The sequence below is a fragment of the Mastigoproctus giganteus genome, unplaced genomic scaffold, assembly GCF_048544385.1.
Source record: "Mastigoproctus giganteus isolate SK-2022 unplaced genomic scaffold, ASM4854438v1 scaffold_15, whole genome shotgun sequence".
NCBI lineage: Eukaryota > Metazoa > Arthropoda > Arachnida > Uropygi > Thelyphonidae > Mastigoproctus > Mastigoproctus giganteus.
Window position 1 is genome coordinate 1,846,538 of NW_028328292.1, and position 26,343 is coordinate 1,872,880.

General features: G+C 39.1%; 1 protein-coding gene across 1 annotated transcript in view; it reads right to left on the reverse strand.

Annotated features, from left to right (window-relative positions):
* The window catches only part of LOC150074907 (peroxisomal trans-2-enoyl-CoA reductase-like), a 136,426-nt gene that overhangs the window by 34,265 nt on the left and 75,818 nt on the right, over positions 1-26,343 (reverse strand). The window contains exon 6 of the mRNA XM_090389335.1: positions 18,918-19,022. Within this exon, the coding sequence (XP_090245461.1) occupies positions 18,918-19,022 (105 nt within the window). The remainder of the gene's footprint in view (positions 1-18,917; positions 19,023-26,343) is intronic.

Sequence of the window (26,343 nt, forward strand, 5' to 3'; positions counted from 1 at the left end):
AAGGATAAAGCTGACCTGCTAGCATCCCATTTTTCTTCCAACTCATGTATTAATGATCTTGGTAAAACACCTCCCACCATTCCCACCACGCTCCATTCAATGACTCCTGTGGTCTTCCATCAAAAGGATTTTGACAAATCTTATTTCTAAGAAAGCTCTAGATCCTGATGGTATTTCACCACTTGTTCTCAAAACCTGTGCTCCTGAACTTACTTCTGTTCTTTGCCACCTTTTTTCACTTTCTTATTCCAAAGGTGTTTTTCCTTCTGCTTGGAAATTTGCTCATATCCAGCCAGTTCCTAAAAAGGGTGACAAATCCCTCCCATTCAACTATCGTCCCATTGCAATTACTTCTACTTTTTCTAAAGTAATGGAGAAATCAATTAACCGCCAACTCTTAAAACTATATAGAAACCTTCCGTCTGATCAACGATCACCAGTACGGATTCTGTCAGTGTCGATCCACTGGTGATATTCAGGCTTATGTTACCCATTTATGGACAAATTCAATGGAAAAGTTTGGTGAAACACAAGCAGTTGCTCTTGACATCTCAAAGGTTTTCGATCATGTTTGGCATAAAGGACTTCTAAACAAGCTTCCATCTTATGGTTTGTCAAATGTTCTTTGTAATTGGTTATCCAGTTTTCTCTCTGACCACTCACTGAGGGTGATGGTAGATGACTCTGTCTTCTAACTTCACTAATGCTGGTTTCCCCCAAGGTTCAGTTCTTTCCCCTATTCTTTTCCTCTTGTATATTAATGACCTTCTTCCAATGACTGGAAATCCTATCCATAGTTTTGCTGATGATAGCACATTGCATTCCACTTTCCATTTTGAGAACCCTTGCCCTGCTCAATCAGCTTCAACTTCTCGAATATCCGCTACCGATCTCCAGGTAATTCTCTAGTGGGGCAAAGACAATTTAGTTGATTTCAATCCTTCTAAAACTCAGTCTTGTCTTATATCTTGCAAAAAGGATTATTCTGCTCCTATGCTTATCTTTGGTGACCCTCCGATTGCAAAGGCAAAAACTTGGTTTTCTTGGTTTCTAAGCGTCTAAAAAACTTGGTTTTCTCTTTTGCTCTCAGCGTTACTTTTCTTCCAAACAGTTGTTCGCTCTGTACAAATTGCAAATCCGCCCTACCTTGGAATATTGTTCCCACATCTGGGGCGGTGCTCCCAAAACCTCTCTCAGGTTTCTAGATTTCATTCAGAAGAGGGCAGTTAGGTTAATTAATGATTCCTCTCTAACAGTCTCTTCACTCACTGTCTCATAGACAGTACTGTTCCTGCTGCATGCCTTTTCTACAGATACTTCCATGGGCACTGTTCTTCTGAATTGTTTTCTATAATTCCCGCTCTCTCTTTCAAAACAGTCCGAACATGTGCCGTCACCAGCCAACATCCATTTACTGTCCAACTTCAAACTCACAGAACCAACTTTTCATCTTCCCCGTTTATTCATTCAACTGCAGTTGAATGAATAAGTGTATCCTGAAAATTACAGTCTACAGAAGTTTAAGTCTAATGTCAATAAATACAGTGAAACTTCCCTTTAACGGACAGCCATGGGGAACGAAAATGTGTCCGTTAGAGAGAAGTGTCCGCTAACAAGAAGTCTGAGGGAGGGAAAAAAAAAAAAAAAAAATCGTTAAACATTTAATGTAAAATTAAATTAAAATATATACAGATTTTGAACAATATTTTTGTAAATAATATACATACAATTGTGCTATGCATATTATGACTTTATCTTAAGAAAAATACATACAGTAATCACTTATTTTCTTCTGCACCTTCTTCCGGCTGATAATTTTGTTTTCAACATTTGTTTGGAGTGAAGAAACCATCGAAAGTCCTTCAGTATCTTCTTCAGCGGCGAAAAACATTTTTAAACGATTGATTTGTACGAGCGCTTCTTCTATTTTCATCAGTGGTTCGCCGTTAATATGTTCTTTGACAGAATGACCTCCTTCCATTTCTTCATCCTCATGGGGAACTTCTTGAAAAATATCGATGATAATGTCGTAGATATCTACAACACCATCTTCTGTAGTGAGGTTCGAGTCTATATCTTTGTAGCCAGGGTCACTTGTAGCGGAGAAGTATCGTACATTATCAATAGATGTTGAAGTTCTTGTTCTTCTTGGTGCTCCACATTGCTGTTCACAACTTCAATTTTTGCGTTTGAGAAGCCAGACTTTACAAAACAGTTCACGACAGTTTGTTTTCTAATTGCGTTTACTGAAGAGGAAATCCATTGAATCGCATCTAGGATGCTGATTTTCTTTGCAAGGTCACTCGCACATGTTACATCATTCATGTTTGCAACGAGATGTCTTAAAACACGTTTATGTAGTGAAGTTTAAAATTTTTTATTATCCCTTGATCCAAGGGCTGACACTCTGCAGATGTGTTTGGTGGCAGAAAAACGATTTGAATGTTGGACAATTCAATGTGCGGGTGAGATGCAGCATTATCCATGAAAAGAATAATTTTTCTGTTTTGACGAATAATGTTTTGGTTAAAGTGACTTATCCATTCGCTCATGATATCTCGTGTCATCCACGCTTTTTTATTAGACTTCCAGTCAACATTCAAAAGAGTCAACTTTATGCCCTTGAAAGAGGATTTTGTGGTTTTCCTATAACAAGAGGTTGTTCAAAGTCTCCCAGCATATTTGTACACAATAGTACAGTCAATCGTTCCTTAGAAATTTTTCCGCCCTGGCACTTTTCGTTTTTTAGACTCATTGTTTTTTCAGGAAGAGCTTTAAAAAACAACCCTGTTTCGTCACAGTTGTAAATACCCTTAGCTTCAAAATCACGACATAAATCTTCCAATTTGACAGTCACTCTGTTACAACCCCAGTATCAACAGATCCACTTTCACCACTTAGGGTTTTCCAAGAAATTTTATGCGGAGTTTTGAACTTGTCTAGCTATCCCACAGAAGCTTTGAACTCATTTACTCCCATAGATTTCGCAACCTCCAAAGCCTTTTCCCTAATAATAGGCCCATTAATGGGAATTTTTTTAGCACGTTCGCGACAAAACCACTCATACGTAACATTGTCAATTTGAAGTCCAACAGTTTACGGGAATGATTTTGAACCTGATCATTTCCGTGTTGCCAAAATTGTTTGAGCAGTTCATTTTTTTTCTTTAGGATGTCGCTTATCTGTGTCTTCCTGATTTTGAATTTTGCAGCGAGATTGCGAACGCTATTTTTTTGCCGATCATACGCATTAATGAGTTCGACTTTATCTTTTAAAGTTAAATGTTTATGAGAAGACATTGTGCACTTCACACGACACTGAACAAAACTGAAAACTGAAAACTGAAAAGACGAAAGGCCGACCATATTCCCCCCCCTCCTGCACACACCGAATTCATCAGAAGTTTTACATGTGCCTTAAAATTCTTGAAAAAGGGTTTAGAACCACGGCGTAAACCTTGATAAAATTCAGAGAATCGGAAATAGAAAATAAACATACGACTGAGGCAATACGTGGAAGAAAAGTTCCTAGAAAAAGGGCCGTAAGCTCGCCCGCTCTCCGTTATGGGGAGATCAAATTAAGTGCTAATCTAAACGAAATAGTGCAGATTGCCTGTCCGCGTCCGTTACAGAGAATATCCGCTAGACAGAAGCTGCAAACACGTTAAAACCAATGGAGGTGAGTTGGGGAATTTGAAAATGTCCGTTGTAGAGAGATGTCCGTTAACGAGAGGTGTCCGTTAGGAGAAGTTTCACTGTATCTTCTTTCATCTTTTGAACCTCCAACCCAAGCATTGTACTAAGTACTATAGGTTTTAATACCTCTCGTGTTTGGGGTTTTCATTAAAAAAAATATATATATATATGAAGTTTTCTGAGCAATGCAGACAGGGTGCCAGAGCAGGTCATGGTGTTTTGTCAAAAATATGGATTAATTTTGCTAGCAGGCATAAGGAGGTGATTATCTCTTTGTATAAGACGATAGTCAGGCCACACCTTTTGTATGTATAGGTCTGGAGGCCGAGTTTTAGGAAGGATGTAGAGTTGCTAGAATAAGTACAGGGAAGGGCAACAAGATTTTGAGGGAAACAAACAGGTGCTCTTACCAAGAAAGGCTTACTTTCTGCAAATTGCAGTGTCTGGAGACAAGGCACCTGCGAGGTGACCTGATTGAGGTGTAAAATGCCTTGAATGGTTTGAGCAGGCTCAATGTTCACCGCATTCTTTTTCTTGCTCAGATTACGAACCTGAGGGGTCAAACTCAAATTAAGGAAAGACAGTTGTACAACAGATGTGCGAAAATTTGCCTTTAGCTAGCGGGTGGGTGATTGCTGGAACAAACTTCCATCTGTTGTTGTGGAAGTTGATAGCTCAAATATATTCAAGGAAAAACTAGAGAAACCTTTGGAGAGAATGGATGGGTGAAATGGGAAGGGTTTCTTTTTGGCTGATGCTGCATAAGCTTGCTTTCTTGCATCACATGCTTCTACTAATGCTAATTACTCCTTTTCCTTTTTGATATCAATGAATAGGTTAAGCTCAGTGTTAAGATTCTGAGAAGGTCTAACATGAAATATGGCCATAAGGTCCAAAGTAAGCTTACTGGAAAGCACTTGAAGCAGTATGGAAAGGGTGCAACAAGCATGTTATTTATTTTTTTTTTTTTAGGAGCCTTAGCAACTAAGGCCATGTTGCTCCGGGAATATGTGGTGGTCATGGGCTTGAACCCCGGTCTAATCAAGAAGTGTGTGCTACACACTGCTGCTCCTGCCCACCTGGCTATGGAGGCGCTGCAACAAGCATGCACGATGAGAAGTAGCATCTGCCTTTGCATGGAACTCAGTTGCTTATTACCAGAAACCAACTGCATATATGCAGTTGGTTTCTTGATTAAACCGGGTTTCGAGCTCGTCACCACCAAATATGGAGGATGCGGAAAGGTCAGGGAATGACCACCATATATCCCCGGAGAAATATGGCCTTAGTTGCTAATGCTCCTAAAAAAAAAAAAAAAACCAAACCAAACCAAATCTTTATTCTGAGTCTTTTTTTTTTTTTTTTTTTTTTTTAACTTTTCTGAGCTAGGTGGGGACTAAAGAGTAGTTTATGATCTAAAATAAGTGCTTTTATACTTTATCACTGAAACTAGTTTGCTGCTAGGATGACTGGCAGTCCCAGCTCACGGCTTTATCTATGTCCCTTCTCTCACCTTATACATGGTAAAGTGTGTTAGTTGTCTGATGGCACAAGGCGTTTCCCCCATCTCCGCATTGTATTCTTTGTGAGTGATACAGAACTCTGTGGAGGCCAGAGATTTAAAGTGTGTTTGGATTGGTCTGTTGTGTAGTGTTATGTTCTGTTGTTTCTCTGGCCATTTAGCCGTTGGGCCCCTATTGGGACTCATCGTTGCCCATACTTTGCCATGAGGCGGCAGGTTAGGCACCCAGTAAGTACTCTGGCAGGCTCTACCACCTAATTTCCAAGGATTTCAGTGACAAGCCTAAAAAAAAAAGGTGGGGGTGTACACTAGAACATGGCCAAAAGAGATTTACAAAAAAACATGAATTTGAATTAGAATTAGAATTTGGCGACATTGTTAAGGGGTGTACTCTGTTCGTTTAGTCAAAGAAGGGAGGGGAGAGAGAGATGGCGTGTTGGGAGCAACGCCACAGAATATCTTCGTCGGTGTCATGTCCAAGTACTGTCAAATCCGGTAGGAAGGTCAAGCTGCCCATCCTGCTCTGGGGTTGAGATATGTTTGTTGGCAGTGGTTAACCCACCAAGCAAAGGAGTGGGAGAGACACACATTTACTTCATTCATAATCTGCATTCTCACTCTACTTGCATTCTATTTTTATACTTTTTTTTTTTTTCCTCAAGTTTCATATATATATATATATATATATATATATTTCCCCCCCCCACTCCCACTCATTCATCTTTTTCTCACACACCAGGGGGGGGATACAATGATGTGTAATGTAAATTTAAATACTAATTAAAACTAGAATTTGTGGTTTCTGTTCTTTTTCTCACACACTTACACTTTCATTCATTCTTCTGGCTTTCATTTCATTTATTCGACTCTTGCTTTCTGCACTGCACTCTCTGGGCACCTCAACTTGCTGTTATTCTTCAGTTGTGGTGCAGGCCAGTGGAGAATTCAGTGATAGTGTTTGTGTTGTTAGTATATATAAAGCAATGTAATTTATTTTTAACTCTGTATTTTTTCGGCCAATTACATTTGCTCTTCCACTATTCCCATTCACTCTCTCTTTCCCTCATGCTAGGTCACTCTTTCTTTCACCGAAACTGCCATTTATTCTCTTTTACCATAATTCCTAGTTCACTCAGTGCCCAGCCTATTCATTCTACCTTTCATTCTCATTCATTCATTCTTCTTTCATTCTACATTGCATCCCTTTGCTACTAGCTTACTGATATTTTTCAACTAATCTGCTTCCCTGGCTGCCTGTACATCCCCCTCCCTACGTGGTTACTTATTTGGCTTGGGGGCCCCAGGTTCCTACACATGGCAGGGTAGTCCTGGGGAGGTTTGTCATGTCAGGGTGCAGAATACTGCTATCCTGACAGTTTTTAAGTCATCGTCTGGGCGTGGTGGGAAACTTGGAAAATTTTAACTATTGATTAATTGCTTGGGGAGCTGAATTGCCATTCTTTAGATAATTCTGCGCATTTCAAATACTTTCTGTATGAGAGATGTAAAGGCTTTATAATTTTCCCATTCTATGATGAACAGATGTTCTTCTGCCCTGGGAAGGGGGCCAATCTGTGCTATTAGCTCTGTTCTGAGGATGTCATATATTATACATTCATATAGAAAGTGTGCCCAGTCTTCATTCTCACCACAGGTGTGCAGTTTGGGTCATGAGTCAGGCCTAAGGAGGTTAGTTTTGCCTTTAGGGAGCCGTGACCTGTCAATATAAATGTTGCAAAAAGCCCAAGGGCATACCACTTAGGTGGCTTTAGGCTAAAAATTTCCACCCATGGTAGAAACAGTTTGGTAACTAGAAGATGGAAGTCTGTTCCACCAATCAACTACCCGCTGGATAAAGGCAAACTTCGGCACTTCTATCCTACATCTGTCTTTTCTCAATTTGCATTTATGCCCTCTCAGGTGATTATTTTGGGCAAGAGGAAGAATCCCATCAGCATTGAACATGCTCAAACCATTCAAGGCTTTATACGACTCAATCAAATCACCTCGCAGGTGCCTAGTCTCCATACACTGTAATCTGCAAAACTTAAGCCTTTCTTCGTAAAAGCAACCCTTCATTCCATTCACTTTTCTTGTCGCCCTTCTCTGTACTCGTTCCAGCAGCTCTACATCCTTCTTGAAATGACACCTCCAGACCTATATACAGTACTCTAGGGGTGGCCTGACCATTGCCTTATACAAGGGAATAATCACCTCCTTATCCCTGCTAGAAATTTTCCTGTATATCATTGACAAGACACCATGAGCTACTCTTGTAGCCCATCTGCACTGCTCAGAGAACTTCATATCTGCCTGCACAATTACCCGCAGGTCCTTTTCATTCTCTACCACTGTCAGTTAGTACCACAGAGTTGATACGTTGCTCTGGGGTTGCCATGTGTAGTACTTTACATTTGTCAATGTTAAACTTCATTTGCCACCTCTCAGCCCATCTGCTCAACCTTTCCAGATCCTGTTGCAGCAGCATAGTGTCAGTAGTGTCCTTGACAACCCTGCCAACCTTTGTATCGTCTGCAAACTTGGACATTAAGCCCGATATACCATCATCAATATCATTTATAAATACAGAAAACAATAATGGACCCAACACTGAGCCCTGAGGGACTCCACTAATAACATCAGTCCACGATGAGCAGTGTCCATTGATTACCACTCTCTGTCTTCTCCCCCTCAACCACCCCTTTATCCATAGCAGCAATTTGCCTCCAATGTCACACTGCTCCAATTTGTGTAGCAGTCTTCCATGTGCAACAGTATCAAAAGCCTTTCTAAGATCCAAGTATATAATATCAAAGTTATTCCCTGCATCCAGTTCTTTTGTGACTGCATCATAGTATCCAATCAAGTTGGTCAGGCAAGACTTCCCCTTAACAAAACCATGCTGTGTCTGAGCTATAACTGAAGTCTTGTCTAAATGATCCTGCAGTGCTTCTTTAACCAGTGCCTCCATTAATTTTCCTGGAACAGAAGTTAAGCTCACAGTTCTATAATTACTTGTGTCAGCCTTTGATCCTCCTTTGTGAATTGGGGTCACATTTGCACATTTCCAGTCTATGGGTACCTCCCCTGAGTCCAAGGAAGCTCTCATAATTATGGCTAAGGGTTTGCTTACTTCCTTTGCTGCCTCCTTTAATATAACTGGATAGAAACCCTCCACCCCAGGTGCCATTCTTGTGTTTATCTTCAACAATTTCTCCTCCACTTTACTCTCAGTTATTACAAGATTCTCTAGCTTACTGCCAGAGTTGAATACACCTCTGGCATTCCCCTCGCTGAATAACTCCTCATGTGTGAATGTCGATGCAAAATATTCATTTAGTTTGTTAGCTACCTAAGCAGGATCATCAACAGCTGACCCATCGATATCAAGTGGACCAATCTGATTCATCTCCTTCCTTCTAGAGTTTACATAAGTAAAGAACTCTTTGCATCCCTTGCCAAAGATTTCTCGTAATCTGCCTTCGCCTGCCTAACCTCCTTTGTAACTTGGTTACAGATCAACTTGTATCTATCATAGGCTTCTGTGTCACGTGTTAATTTATATGTATCCCATTCATTTTTCTTCTCTGCCATATGTCTCATTAGTTCATCTGACATCTATTTAGGCCTAAACCTTGAACAATATTTCTTAGTTGGTATGTAAAGCCTAGTAGCTTCCAAGATAAGTTCTTTGAATGCTTCCCATTTTGAATTTGCTGTTGGTAACATCATCAGTTGGTCCCACTGTATAGAATTTAAATACTGTCTCAGACCATTGTATTCGCCTTTACGAAAGCAATAGCCCTTCCCTTTACCCCTGATGGTAGTTACCTCTTTGAGTAAATCCCACTTCAGCACACTGTGATCACTGCCACCTAGTGGTTCCTTTATCTGCAGATTCTTAATGCATGTAGAATCACTACTGATAATCAAATTAAGAGTATTACTCCCTCTAGTTGCCTCCCGAATATGCTGATGTAGAAAACAATCATCCAATAATACCCAAAAGCCTTGCTAGTGTGTGAGTGACCAACCCACAAATTCCAGACAATATCTGAGAAATTAAAATCCCCCATTATAAGACTCTCTGATGTACTGGCCCACTCTATTTTCCTGTACAGTTTCTTATTATACTCATCAGAGTCATTAGGCCTATAGCACACTCCTACTCTCAATTTTGATCTCAAAAAGGTTATTTCTCACCAAACTGACTCGACACTGCACTGCACTGTCCAGCGATGTCGACTGGCTTCACTTCCTTGGATTTTGTGTGTTTCTTAACTAAAAGCATAACCCTTCCTCCCTTCCTATCCTGTCTATCCTTTCTGTGAACGTTGTACTCCCCAAATTCCAGTTCTGCATTCCTTATATCTGTGTGACACCACGTCTCTGATATCCCAACAATATCCGCCTTTGATGCTTTGAGCAATACCTCAAATTCATCAAATTTATTTACCCAACTCCTAGCATTGTGTACACGCAAGTATACATGCACCTGTTTCTATTCTTAGCTACCTTAACACAACCCATGTGTTTACTTGTACCGCAATGGCTCCCAGCAGTCTCTGAAATATCCTGCATCTTGTTTTTCAGGCTTCTGCTCATTCCAATAGAAGCAGTGCAAGAATCACTTTCACCTCTGCCAGTGGCTACTGTTAGTCTAGTAGTCTTTGTATCCCCCCAAGCTAGCAGTTTTGCGACCCATCTAACACTGTCTCGATAGCATCAGCAAATATTCTTGCACCCTTTCTATTTAAGTGTATCCCATCCCTGTAGAAGCAGTCTCTCCTGTTAACAAGTACAGTCCAGGCTGAAAAAAAATTCTACCCTTTGAGCCTTGAACAATCTTTCCAGGGCCGAATTGATCGACAAGGCTTTCATCATATACTCCCTCCTGAGAACTACTAGTTCCTCTGGCGTTTATGTGGCAGCTGAGAGTTTGATGGGCACTTCAATTTCATTGTACTCATCAGAGTCATTAGGCCTATAACAAACTCCTACCATCATTTTTGCTTTCCCAGTGCTTATGTCACACCAAACTTACTCAACATTGCACTGTCCATCTATATCAACTGGATGCACGTCCTTGGATTTTGTGTTTCTTAACTAACAGCATAACCCCTCCTCTCTTCCTATCCTTTCTGTACACATTGTACTCCTCAAATTCCAATTCTGCATCCCTTACATCTTAGTGACACCACGTCTCTGATATCTGAACAATATTCGCCTTGGATGTCTTAACCAGCACTTCAAATTCATCAAATTTATTTATATGCTCCTAGCATGGGTGCATGCACCTGTTCTTACTCTTAGTTAATCTAACATGTATTTACTTGTTTCATGACTCCCAGCAGTTCCTGAAATCCCCAGCAACTTGATTTCTGGGCTGCTTCTCATTCCAGTATAAGCAGTGCAAGAATCCCTTTTGTCTCTGTCTGTGGCCACTGTTAACCTTTTAGTCTGTGTATCCCCCCCTCCCGCCAAGCTAACAGTTTTCCGACCCACTGAACATTGCCTCGTAGTATCAGCAAATATTCTTGCACCCTTTCTATTTAAGTGTATCCCATCCCTGTAGAAGCAATCTCTCCTGTTAACAAGCACAGATCACGCTGAGAAAAATTCTACCCCCACGAGCCCTGCACAATCTCTCCAGGGCCGAATTGATTGACAAGTCTGTCATCATATACTCCTTCCTATCGTGTCTGGGCAGGGTTACAGACACTTTCAAATCTAACCTTAACTCGTGACTTTTTTTTCAACATTTACCTGTGCTTTCTAAGTAAATCCACAGATCTCCTACACTTAATGTCATTAGTGCCAATGTGTTCCACAATATCACCTTTTGTGCCCTTAAAAGATGATATCTTCTCTACAACTTCATCAACCTTTGCCCCTAGCAGACATACCCTGGTCCTATTCCACCTATCCTTTTTGCATAATATATTTCCCATTTCCCTGACAATTCAGTCACCAACAATAACTAGCTTTTGTGGGACCAGCGCATTCTGCCCTGAAGATTGCTGCTGTGTTGCCTGGTGCACAAGAGCTCACTCTTGTGCACCAGGCAACATGCACCTTAATTTTGGGGCCGAAATTTGAAAATAAAATGTATTATATAAAGTTATTGAACTCAAGTTTTATTCATCATAAAATTCATACAACTCCTCATCACTGTCAAAACTCCCATCCATTAGCTTATCCTCATCTGTATCTGATGACAAATCACTGTCTTCATATATTGCCTTGTCCTCAGTTCCATCTATGGCATTTGAAATGCCACACTTCTTAAATGACTTGACAACGATCTCAATCTTGATCCCAGGATCTTTTCACCCAAGTACAAACTTCTCCTATAGTTGGTTTCTTCACTCTTCCTGCTGGTGTCAAATTGTCCCTAGAAGACTTCATCCATTGGTTCCATTCGTCTCTCATGGCAGCTTTGAAGGGTTTGTTAATGCTGACATCAAGTGGTTGGAGCTGGGATGTCAAGCCTCCAGGTATGACGGCAAGTTTTGTTTTTTGCTCTGCAGCAATCTTCTTTGTGTTTTTTGTTATGTGTGCCCTGAACTGATCAAGCACCAATAGGGCAGGTTTGCGTAAGAGCTCACCTGGTCTCCTGCTCCAAACTTTCTCAAACCAGATCTTCATCCCATCCTGATCCATCCAACCCTTGTCATGAACGTGGACAATCACTCCTCGAGGAATGTCTTCTTTTGGCATTGTTTTGCGTTTCAAAATCAGCATAGGAGGCAGCTTGGTTCTGTCGGCACAACAAGCTAGAACAACTGTATAATGGCTCTTTTCATGTCCACTTGTCTTCACAGTTACAGTTTTCACCCCCTTCTTATCAACAGTTCTGTTACTTGGGACATCAAATTGAAGGGGGACTTCGTCCATATTTGCAATCTGTCCCAACTCAAACTGATGTGTCTTCCGACATTGAATGACAAAACAATGAAATTCAAGGACCTTCTGCTCATAGCTTTCAGGTATCTTTTGGGCAAGCCTGGTGCGTGTACACATGTTTAGTCCATTCCGTTTCATGAACCTGAAGCACCAATTGTGTCCTTTGAAATCAGTAACTTCTTTTTCATCAGCAATTCTTCTTGCCTCATGCTGAACCATCTTTGTGGACACAGGAATTCCAACTGCCCTTTGTTCTTCAATCCATATCTTCAATTCCCTCTCTAAATCAGGCCATTTTGCTGATTTGCCTCTCATGGCGTTCTGCCGTGGTGTTTTCAGTAGGGTTTCTTCTTCCCATAGCCAGTCTTTGATTGTTTTCTCAGTTGGAGGAGGACCAAACTTACGTTCAGCAGCACGATTTCCATTCACTTTTGCAAACTGGATCACTTTTAACTTGAATTCAGCACTGTATGAAAATCTTTTCTGAGCCATTTGTGGGCAGAACGTGGCAAAACGTAACCTAATATATCGGTAACAAGTGCGAAACAATGAGCGCAAAGACAACAAGTGCGAAAAAGCGGGAAATGCAAGTAAAAAAATCTACAACCACTGTATAAGACGCACCCAGTTTTTAGACCCCAAGTTTTTCGAAAAAGGGTGCGTCTTATACATGGGGAAATACGGTACTTCTATAAAAAAATTATTATGCCAATTAAGTCAATTAAATGGTAAAAATTTAAGAAAAACTTCTCTATTAGCTGGAGCTGTAAAAACTTTGCCTGCACCGAGCTAATCTCATTCCTGAGATTAGCTCGGTTGAGAGATGCTCAACAATGTGACACAATTCTGATTTGAGGGAATGCTTAGGAACCAAAGTAACAAAGTTACACATACATATATAATATATATATTTACATTCTCTTGCCTGGGAGACCATGATCATGAATATACTGAACACACCCTGCACAACAGAAAAGGATATGGAAACAGATAATCAACATATTCGTAAGAGCAGAAAGTAACGCCTATTCATCAAAGGATACTGAATCACCTGAAACTCTGGAAACTAGAATCTACAATAAAAGGAACTAAAAAAGGGCAAGTGCCCAAGCACACCATATTGAAGTGGAAGTTATCACTACACTTTCAAAACTCTTCCCATCTCGAATGCCTGCCTGGCCACATTATTCCATGACTCCTGCCTAAAGAGGACTGGAGAAGCTGCCAATGAGTCTCAGTTCATATACACCTAATGCCCACTACCTAGCTGCTAATCTTGCTTCCAGTCACCAACACAAACTGGATCTGTGTACTGAGGATGCCATTCACAGAATCACTACCACTGCTGAAACTTAAGACTATAAGTATCTTCATGCCATCTGTCAACTGAAGGTGAGTTTGAAACCATTTGGTGGCAGATAATCCCCCAGGAGTTTTGGCAGATGAAGCCCCATAGCCTTTGCAAAATAATCGAAAGTTACTTGGACAGGACTGTAGCTATCTGAACAAGATATAAGACCATAACCAAAAAGATCATTTATGGGCTGTTTTAGGCTATTTTGTTGGACTACTATCTTGGACAAACTCTCTAAAGATTCACTCATGGTTAACATGGTGGCATTTGCAGAAGGTGGATGCTCCCTCTCACAAGGAATTAGAGAACAGAGCAAAAACATCTTTGCAGAACTTTATAACTGGATGTCCATACAAACTAAAGACTTCTTGATCCTAGACAAAAGCCATCTTACTTAAGGACAACTTGGCAAGAACATCAACAGTCAAGCTCAATGACAGGCCCATCCAAGATGTGGAAATATCTGGACATTGTTGTTGATAATAAGCTCTCCTTTTTGTCACACATTAGGCACAAAAAGATTGGAGCTTTTTCATTTTCATTTATGGTCTTGGGGTCTGGTTCAAGTGTGCCAAAAAATTCATTACTTAAAGAAATCTGGAGATCATTCAATGGCATGGCTGATCCTGTTAATCATTACTAGAATATGCAGGACTGTGTGTACCCCTGCCTGATTAATGTATTCATCTGTGGAACTGATGCTGCCTTTATGGTTCAATGAAGAATTAGGTGGTTTGTGCCATTTGAAATGCACCCCCACAGTGAAATTTCGTTCTTGGAAGTAAAGGAACCCCTTGCTTCTTGTGAATTTGAGCTGGGAAAAGCATAGCAGATAGTGGGGGAAAAAATGAGTGGTTCTACTATTGAAGTTGATGCTGAAACACCAGTAGTATATTTCACTGCCTCAGTCATCAGAGGGCATTACCACAAATTAAGGATATAATGGAAATGGAATGTTTTTATTTCAATAGTGAACTTCATTTGACGCAACATCAGTGTTCCACTATTTTCTGGAAGTTACTGAAAGAAGGTATGGTGATGTTCATTATTCAGCAGTAAGACGGTTGAATAGGAGTGAAATGCTGACGTTTTTTTTTTTTTTTTTTACTTATGATCTGAAATAGACATTTTCATGGCAGATAAATGTAAGCCAGTACTTAAAAAGCATAAGTTTAGAGTTTTAATTTAATGTAATTTGTTCACTAAAGCACCGTAGTTCCTGATGAGATTAAGCACCACTGGATAAGATTCTTCTTTGTTTAGATTATATTAAAGTTTGATTCTTGCACTACTTATTTAATTGAAGAACCTTCACAATTAGTGGCTTTTCATTTCATTATTATTTTATTCTATTTTATTTTATAATTTTTTTAAATTATAAAATACATTTAAATGCACTACACGTGAAGGAAATAAGGCAATCTCAGTACACAAATGTCCAAATGTCTTTTTATTGGTGCTTTCTAAATTATTTCAAAATCAACGCAATATACTGCAAAATATATGTATAACTAGCCTTTTTCTTTGGAAAATTTCCTAAAATTAAGCATATATGAACAATATTGATTTAGTCAAAAACAATATTTTCCACAAAATTATTTCTGATGTTATAAAAATTAAGAAAATTTTTTAAAGTATCCTACATGAAATATCTTTTTTGGATTCCTTTATGGTTTAGTTATAATGGATTTAAAATTATTTTTTACAAAATGTCATGAGAGGATGATTATGGTATTAGATTTTCTTGGTAAGAGTACTTATCCATCATTTGTTTAGGAAGGAGGTGGACCTGTTGGAATAAATGCAAGGAGGAGCAATAATTCCAAAAGGTCTACCACCTTCCTAAACAAAAGATGCAAGGAAGCAAGCTTATAAAGCTTATAATGCAAGGAAGCAAGCATCAGCCAAAAAAAAACCTAACCTTATCATCCTCTCCAATATTTAGTTCAAACGTTACTTAAATTAATCCAAACCACTCACTACAACACCAGATGATAGTTTTTTCCAACAAACTACAATGAGTGGACAGAAATCGTGGGATACCTACCTAGTAAAGGGTAGGGCCACCTTTTGCCTGGATAAGGGCAGTCACACGGTGAGGTATTGAGTCCACTAGTTCACGAAAATGTTCCACAGGTATTTCCAACCATGCTTGCTGCAATGCTGTCTATAATTCCGTCGCATTCCAGGGTGGAGGATCCAAAGGTCGAATGGACTTTTCCACAGCATCCCAAAGATGCTCCACAGGGTTCATGTCCAGTGAATGGGGAGGCTTGTTTGTTATTTGGTTTTTAGGAGCATTAGCAACTAAGGCCATATTGCTCCGGGGATATGCGGTGGTCATTCCCTGACCTTTCCGCATCCTCCGTATTTGGTGGTCAGGGGCTCGAACTCCGGTCTAAATCAAGAAGCGTGTGCTACGCACTGCTGCTCCTGCCCACCTGGCTACGGAGGCGCCAATGGGGAGGCAATTCTATGGTGATGTGGAATGCTCTTTGAACCATGTTATAGTCACCACGGCTGTGGGGAGGCACACTGTCCTGCTGGAAGAGTCCATTGCCCTGTGGGTGCACGATGACCATGAAGGGATGCAGATGGTCTGCAAGGATGGACACATAATCTGGACTGTTCAGAGATGCATCTAGATGTACCAGAGGTCTTAATGTGTACCAGTTTAACACACCCCAAACCATTACCGACCATCCACCTGCCTGAACAGTTCCTTGTTGACATGACGGGTGCATAGCTTCGTGTGGTTTCCGCCAAATATGTACCCTCCTGTCTACTCGAAATAACTGGAAATGGGATTCATCAGACTAGGAGACCGACCTCCAATCATCTAAGGTCCAGTGCCAATGTTCTTTTGCCCAGTTAAGGCTTAGGGTCCTGTGTCGTGGTATTAGCAATGGGACTCCAGTGGACCGGTGACTCCATTAACCTATTGTGGCTAATGATCACCTGATGGTCTTGGTCCTGGCACCTTCCTCATTGAAGTCTGCGGTGATTTGTGCCACCGTTGCTCTCCAGTTGGCTGAAACAATGCAAGACAGACATCGACGGCCACATTCATCCACAACCTTTCTCCCCCCACAGCGCTGTCCACGATGAGATGTTATTCCGGAAATGGTGTATTCATGACAACTCTTGATACTGTCGAACATGGATAGTGCAATTTCTGTACCACCTCCACAACAGAGTGACCGATGCTTCAGGCACCCACTATCATCCCTCTTTCAAAATCAGTTAACTCACGACACTTATCCATACTGACATTGAATTACCATCTACGTGAATGCAGTGATGCAGTGTACTTATATACCTGACAACTGGTCAGTTTGTCCACTAGCAAGAGGGGTAACAGCATCATGTCGCCCAAGAACCAGGTATCCCATGAATTCTGTCCTTTCAGTGTATGTATATATTCCCTTTTGACAGTGTTATCTGAGAAAGATTAAAAAGTCATCAACATTTACTTTACTTAATCTATTTAAAGCCTTAAAAACTTCAACCAAGTCTCCTTTCACGTGCTTAGGTTCCAGATGCTACAATTTACAGAACTCAAGTCTTTCTTGGTAAGAGTCTCTTTTGTTTCCCTGATTAATCTTGTTGCTCTTCTTTGCAATCCTTTCAACAGGTCTGCCTCCTTCCTAAAATTAAAGAAGGCTTCCAACACCTGTACATATCCAGACCTGTAAGAAGTAACCAGACTTGTATGCAGTATTCAAGATGTCACCTAACCACTACCTTACACAACAGGGATAATCACCTCTTTGTTCCTGCATGCAAAATTGTTGTGTATCAGTCACTTGCAGGCTGGTGGGAGCTGTTCCATCAGCCTGTCTGCGTTGCTCTGAGAGCTTCATGTTGGACTGTACAATTACCACCCAGGTCTTTCTCATTCTCCTCTACCCTGATTGTGATACCACACAGCTGGTATTGTTAATCTGGGATTACCCCTACTTATCTGAAGTACTTTGCATTAATCAAACTTCAACTGCCCGTCTGCCTAATTTTTCTAGGTCTTGTTGCAATAGAATACTCTGATTATTGTCTACTTACTGCAATAATTAAAGACAAACACCAGTCAAGGAATAAAAAATTTTTACTATAAAAATAATGTGATACACTATCGGAAGACTAAAATATTACAATAAAATAAACTACGATAAAACGTTAAAAATATACCGAAGCAATAAAATTATCTAAAATAAACTGGATTAAAAGCGATAAAACCTGAAGCTTTCGGAGACTGCTGTCTCCTTCTTCAACAGTATACTATTACTGCAATGACACATCCTTAAGTAGCAGACCCATGGCACTCATGCACGTGGTCCATCAGGCACACATGGTCGGCATTCCCCACATACGCATCGGAAATGGAAGTGGCTCGGGAGCGTGTCAAACAGAACCGGTCATCCCGTCTGAGGACAACCGCCTCAAACAGGGGGTGTAAACGTGTCCCCCTGTCCCTGTTAATAGTATTATGACTGGATGAACCGATTCGCAAGCTCTCGAGCCACTTGCATTCCCAAAATCCATGGGTACGGTCCGTAATGACTGCGTCTTCAGGGGAGATCCGATGCTACTTCTCCCAGAAATGCTCTGCCACAGCAGACCTTGCATAATTAGCAGTCTTACAATGACACATCCTTAAGTAGCAGACCCATGGCACTCATGCACATGGTCCATCAGACACATGGTCGGCATTCCCCACGTGCGCATCGGAAACGGAAGTGGCTCGGGAGCGTGTCAAACAGAACCAGTCATCCCGTCACACCCCCTGTTTGAGGAGGTTGTCCTCAGACGGGATGATCGGTTCTGTTTGACACACTCCCGAGCCACTTCCGTTTCCGATGCGCACGTGGGGAATGCCGACCATGTGTCTGATGGACCACGTGCATGAGTGCCATGGGTCTGCTACTTAAGGATGTGTCATTGCAGTAATAGTATACTGTTGAAGAAGGAGACAGCAGTCTCCGAAAGCTTCAGGTTTTATCGCTTTTAATCCAGTTTATTTTAGATAATTTTATTGCTTCGGTATATTTTTAACGTTTTATCGTAGTTTATTTTATCGTAATTTATTGTAATATTTTAGTCTTCCGATAGTGTATCACATTATTTTTATAGTAAAAATTTTTTATTCCTTGGCTGGTGTTTGTCTTTAATTATTGCAGTATGGAATTTCCCAGCCCCATAGGCCTGTTTGAAGATATCTGATTATTGTCACTAGCCAACTTAGACATTAAACTTGATATGCTAATATCAGTAATAAATGCTGAAAAACAATGAAACGCCTAGAGCTGAAAACTGAGGGACTCCACTAATAACATTAGCACATAAAGGGCTGTGGTCATTAATAACCATTCATAGTAGTAATTCGCCCCTAATAAAAGAAAGAAATTGTCCTTAATAAGAAAGGCAAGGCAACAAAATTACTTACCTCTTCAGGTGTTCCTAATCTTTTTGCTGGAATATGGTTCTTAACATAGGAGAACACATCTTTAGGATAATTTCGTGCAGCAGTTTCGGAATAGATCGAACTTCCCTTCAGATACATACAAAAAAAAAAAAAAAAGAAAGGAAATTTGTTTTAATTAAAATGCCTAAAATCAATTTCCTTTAATATATATAAAAAATAACATGTCATACATAGTCACAATTATACAGATGTACATTAAAAAGAGTAATATCGAGAGTAACCAAGAACTAGGCACCATTCTTTGAACTCCACTAAGTATATGTTTTATTACTTAAAAATTATTGGTTTTTTGTTGTATTTATGTTTAAAACTAGTTGCGTGATGAAGTAGATAAAAAAATTTACTTATTCAGGATCGAAATTGCTGAATAACGAGTGTCAGAGTAAGAAGGAATTCTGCCGCTATTGTTGGTGTTAATTGCATAGAGATTTTATATTTCTTTTCATATTCTCTTCTGTAGTTTTGCAAGAATGTAATTACTATTAGAGGTGTAATTAGTAAGACTATAAACTTATTTATATCATTATGAACTTAACTCTATAGCATAATATATATAAAACATAAACTTGGCTGCATAAAATGCATATAATAACATCAACTTCATATTGTAACATGTATTATTGCTGCATAACCAGTGAATAGAGCCATGTTATTATTGCATTTAGATATCTCTTAGCTAAGTACAGTATTCTCAAATTAAGCTGAATTTAAATGGAAATCATGCCTCAGACTAGAACAGCAAAGCAGAGGCTCTAAGTATCAGGAGTGCTGCAGCTCAGGAGAAAACTGAAGGGGACAGTTCACATGTGAATCATGGCCTTACAAATTGTGCTACTTGTTCAATGTTTGTGGCTCAATCTGGAACAAGACATAATACAGACAAAGAAGATATCTTTGTGTGTGTTCTGTGCAAAGAGTGAGATGAAATTAAGTACGAACTCAGCAATCTGATGGGCGTTTATGAGAGCTTGAAGAACAAGGTTGATGCTCTTGAGGGAATTAAAAGGGTGCCCCGAGTTCTTAGTGGCCCACCTCAATGCCAAAGCTCACACTTGGGAATCTGACACCACAACAGCAATCCCAAAGACAGAATGTGCTGGTCCCACAGGAGGTAGTTATTGTCTGCAACTCTATTGTCAGGGAAATGGATAATATATTGTGCAAAAAAGGAAATGGTGAATAGGACCAGGGTATCTCTGCCAGAGGCAAAATCTGATGATGTTATAAACCAGTGGTTTCAACCTTTTTTTTTTTTTTAATAACACCACCCCTAACTCATTTATTTTATTTTGCGGCACCCGTACTCAATTTTCTGCCAGTTAGATCCGATTCTCTGTGTGTGTGTGTGTATATATATATATATATAAAATTCTAATTAAATCCAAATGAATCGAAAATTAGACCGCAGAAATAAGAGCAAAATTAAGTGAAAATAAAAAATAAGGATAGTAGAGCAGACATCAGTGGTAGCAAAAATGCAAAAACCACAACATGTTGCATGTATTTAACTGTAATACTATGTTTCAATAAAAAGAAATGGAAGTATACCAGTAGCGTGGAAAACCAGTAGAGCAAAGAATTTAACACGCAAAATTAAGGATAGAGTAATGTTGGAGAAACATTATTAAATAATTTATAAAATAGAGTCCAAATTAAAGGAAAATTTGGTGGCGCCCCCAGATTTTCGGAAGCACCAGTTTCCGAAACACATGAAATATCACCATATGTAAATGTAACCAGCCAACAATACTGAAATTAATTTAAAATAGAGAAAAAAGTAGAACAAACCATAATATCGATTTGAATAGAAAAGACTAACCATTATGCCCCATCACGAGATGGGACATACTTTTTTCTCTATTTTAAATTAATTTTGGTACTGTTGGCTGGTTACATTTACATATAGTGATATTTCACGTGTTTTGGAAACTGGTGCTTATCTGGGGGAAGCTGGCAAATTTATAGATCACCATAAAATTAAAAAGATGCCGTACACATATTTATAATGAAATAAACATATAAATTAAAAAATAATAATAATAAGTTTAAGCAACTTAAACACAAATTACATAGCACCCTGGAATGTTGTTGTGGCACCTGATTGAAAACCACTGTTATAGACACTAATAATATTAAGAGTAGGAAATCTGAGAATTTACTTAACAAGTACAAAGCAACATTGAGAAAAAGCCAAAAGTCAGGATTAAATTTGAAACTGTCTGTAATTCTGCCTAAATATGACAGGAAGGAGTGCACAATGACAGTCTTGTCAATCAGATCAGCCATGGACAGAGACTGCACAGCTTATGGAAAAGAATTTTTCTCAATATGGTCTGTGCTTGTTAATAGCAAAGACAGTTTTTACAGAGATGGAATACACTTAAATAGAAGGGGTGCAAGAATATATGCTGATGCTATCAAGGCAGTGTGATCAGTACATTCATGTGGGATTTACATAAATTTGTAACTATCATCAAGTGCAATAAGAGGGCTTTTGCTTTCATAAGGGTGACAAACAGCTGATAAATTTTGTTACCAACAGCAAATTCTAAATGGGAAGCATTCAGGGAAGTAATTGTAGAAGTTACTAAATTCCTTATACTAATTAAGAGAAGTTCAAGGATGTTTAATTCTAAGACAAACTAACATTCAAGGCTTAGAATTAAATGGATGACAGACAGATTAACTAATGAAACTCATGGTAGAGAAAAATGCATGTGATGCATAGAAATTATTAGGTGATACAGAAGTCTATAATAGATCAAGTCACAAAGGTTTGGCAAGCCAAAGCAGATTATGAGAAGACTCTAGAATAGAGTGCAAAGAAAAATATCACATACTTCTTTACTTATGTAAGCACTAGAAGGAAGGGGATGAATGTGAATGGTTTAACTGTTGGTGATCCTGCTCAAGTTGCTGATAAAATTAATCAGTATTTTGCATTTACACGAGGAATTCTTTAAGAAAGGGGATACCATAAGTTTATCAAATTCTAACAGTGAGCTAAACAATTTTTTGATAACTGAGAGGAAAGTGAAAAGAACATTGTTGAAGTAAACTATATAAAAAAGTGAGGTGGATGAGATCTATCCAATTATATCAAGGGAGATAGCAAAATAAATTAGCAAACCTTTAGTCCTAATTCAAAGAGCATTGTTGGATTCAGGTCCCTGTGCACTGGAGACATGCAAATGTATTTCCAGTTGACAAAAGGGGGGGAGGGATCAAAAGGTGACATAAATAATTACAGACCTGTTAGCTTAACTTTCATACCAGGGAAAATAATGGAGTCACTGGTTAAGGAAGTAATGCAAGAACATCTAGACAGGCATGTGTTATACTGAAGCCACAGTGCAAAAACTGTTAAGGGATGATCCTGGCTGCCTAACTTGATTGGCTACTATGATGCAGTAACAAAGTAACTGGATTTATTAATGTTTTCTATATTTATTAATGATATGATGAAACATCAAGATTAATGTCTAAGTTTGCAAATGGTACAAAAGTTGGCAGTATGGTTAATAACAGTAATGATGGTATTCTACTTCAACAAGATCTAGAAAAATTAGGCAGATGGGCTGAGAAATGACAACTGAAGTTTAATGTTGACAAACGCAAAGTATTACAACAGTAATCAGAGTAATGTACCAACTATGTAATACTACACTCAGGATAGTGAGAATGAAAAATATCTGGAGGTAATTGTGCAGTGAGATATGAAGTGCTACAAACAGTGCAGACAGGCTGCCACGCCAGCTCATGGGGTTTTGTCAATGACATACAGGAATTCTGCTAGCAAGGATAAGGCAATGGTTAGGCCATATCTTAAATACTGCATACAGGTCTGGAGACCTCATTTTAGGAAGGAGGCAGATCTGTTGAAATGGGTCCAGAGAAGAGCAAAGATTGGTGAGGGGGAAAAAACGGTGCTCTTACCAAGTATGGCTTCAGTTCTGCAAACTGCACTGTCTGAAAACTATGCACCTGCAAGGAGACCTAATTGAAGTATTTAGGGCTTTGAATGGCATGTTTGCACTTGCTACTACAAAAAACTACACACAAGGGGCCATAAATTAAAATTGAAGATAGCTGCAGGATAGATGCATGGCAATCTTCCTTTTTAGTGGGTAGTTGATTGTTGGAACAATTTCCATCAGTTTTCTCGGAAGTAAGTAGTTTCAGTAAATTCAAGGAAGAACTAGACAAACCGTCAGAGAGAATGGACATGTGAAATAGGATCATTTTTTATTTTATTTTATTTTTGATGCTGTATATTTCTTGCATCATTTGTCACTACTAATACTAAATTCTGTTGATAACATGGAATTCACTCATTTTCTAACTCCTCTTTTATATGACCTGTTTTTGGCACATAATAGCCTTAGTTGCTGATATGAAAATAAAACTTAAACTCCTTTTCTAAACAAAGAAATCATTTAGGCAATTCACTCTTGATACTACTTTTGTACCATTCACAAATTGCATCAGGCATCTTGTTATCCCATACCTTATTTTGAAAATAAGTTTGATCTTTTAATTTGATTGTTCATGAGTCGATTGTGGGAGGCGGGGGTTGAACAGGGCCATTACATGAGGATGTGCAAGCTGTACACAATAACACAGAGGTGTCTCATCAAGAGTGCAGAATTTGAAGTTTAACAGTTTACAAATTTTACAATTACAGTAAGTAAAAACTAAAAATGAGAATGATTATTCTCAATTCAGCTAGTACTTTACTATAAACATTACTAAAATTTACTTTTTCATTACATTGTCTACTGAAATTTGTTTTTATCTGCAAATTATAAGAAACAGACTGATAAACATTCCATAACTGCCATTTTTTCAAAAAGCTGTAAATCAAACAACTGTAAGCAGGAGGCCAACAGGAAATTTTTGGGAAAAAACAGGCATAAAATAGGAGGTCCTTTACAAAAAGAGTTCATAGCAAAAACAGTACATTTTTTGGAAAGAGCAGAAGGTGTTTGTAAAGTTCACACTGCATTAGAAATTCAGTTTCACTAACAACACACACTTTATATTAAAAAAAAAAAAAAAAAAAATATATATATATATATATATATATATAGGATTGTTTACCAATGTAATATGTGTTTAAACATTAGATTACCTAACAGCTTTCTATTAGACATCAACTAATTTTGACTGCTTCAAGAAAGATACTTTTGCAGACTTTGCCATCTTCAGAAACCTTGAGTTAAAATTTTGGCTGTCAGGAGTATTTCCAAAACTTCACCAGAAAGAAAAGATCTAACTTCAGTGTTTTTTTTTTTTTTTTTTTGTTGTTGACCTGGATGAATAATCTCTCACGATCAGCACTGCTATGAGAAATTGTTACAATACTAAGCATGAATTGAGATAATTTATTATATTTCAGGCTTCCTTGCACTTGTCCAGTTTCCCAACCAAGGAGCACTGTGCATTAATTCTTTCTTCAAAATAGCATCTGAAAGATTCTCACACTGAAACTGACAGAACCGATGCTGCAAAACATCTATTGCTTTATCTTTAATGACAGCAAGTAGTAGTAGTAGTAGTGGCATGTGATGCAAGAAAGCAAATGTATGAGCTTATGCAGCATCAGCGAACAAAAAAAAAAAAAAAAAAAAATCACACCATTCTCTCCAAATGCCTGTCCAGTTCCTCCTTAAATTTATTCAACCTATCAACTTCCACAATGACAGATGGAAGTTTGTTCCAGCAATTAACCACCCACTGGCTAAAGGCAAATTTCCGCACATCTATTCTACATCTGTCTTTTCTTAATTTGAATTTATGCCCCCTTAGGTTCGTAATCTGAACAAGTGGAAGGATCCCATCAGAATTCAGCGTGCTCAACCCATTCAAGGCCTTATATACCTCAATCAGATCACCACGCAGGTGCCTAGTCTCCAGCCACTGCAATTTGCAGAACTTAAGCCTCTCTTGGTAAGAGGATCCCTTCATTCCCCTCACCAATCTTGTTGCCCTTCTCTGTACACGCTCAAGTAAATCTACATCCTTCCTAAAATGAGGCCCCCAGACCTGTACGCAGTACTCAAGGCGTGGCCTGACCATTGCCTTATACAGAGAGATAATCACCTCCTTTTTCCCTGCTAGCAAAATTCCTATATATCATTGACAAAACCCCATGACCTGCACGGGCAGCCTGTCTGTCTGCATTGCTCAGAAAACTTCATATCTGTCTGCACAATTACTCCCAGGTCTTTTTCATTTTCTACCACCTTAAGTGTAGTACCACACAGTTGGTACGTTTCTCTGGGGTTACTTCTACCCATATGCAGTACTTTGCATTTGTCAAGGTTAAACTTCAGTTGCCACTTCTTAGCCCATCTGCCCAAATTATCTAGATACTGTTGCAGTAGCACACTGCCATTACTGTCATTAACAACCCTGCCAACCTTTGTATCATCTGCAAACTTCGACATTAAGCCTAATATACCTTCATCAATATCATTGATAAATATACAAAACAACAGTGGACCTAACACCGAACCCTGTGGGACACCACTAATAACATTAGTCCAAGAAGAGCAGCACCCATTGATTACCACCCTCTGTCTTCTCCCACTTAACCATCCTTTTATCCATTGTAGCAACTTCCCTTAATACCATTCTGCTCCAATTTGTACAATAGTCTTCCATGCGCAACAGTGTCAGAAGCTTTCCTGAAATCCAAATATATGATATCAAAATTATTTTTTGCATCCAGTTCCTTTGTAACCACATCATAATATCATATCAAATTTGTCAGACAAGACTTTCCCTTAACAAACCCATGCTGTGTCTGAATTATTGCTGCAGTCTTGTCTAGATGATCCTGCAATGCATCTTTAACCAGCGACTCCATTATTCTACCCGGAACAGAAGTTAAACTAACTGGTCTGTAATTACTCATGTCACCCTTCGATCCCCCTTTGTGAATTGGGGATACATTTGCACATCTCCAGTCCATGAGAACCTCCCCTGAGTCCAAGGATGCTCTCATAATTATGGCTAAGGGTTTGCTTAGTTGCTTTGCCGCCTCCTTTAATATAACTGGATAGATCCCATCCACCCCAGGTGCTTTTCTTACGTTTAACTTCAACAATTTCTCTTCCACTTTGCTCTCAGTTAATGCAAAATCATTAAGTATCTTGCTACAATTTGATAACCTTCTGCCATTTTCAAACCTTAATGATTCCTCACGTGTGAATGTAGATGCAAAATACTCATTCAGTTTGTTTGCTATCTGAGCAGGATCATCAACAGTGCTGGAAAGTTGTCCCAAAAATTTTCAAATTTGAAATTTATAAGAACATCATTTTGTACAGAGAACTTGTACACCATGTAGTCACTTGCTGCCAAAAAGAACTTTGGCATATGA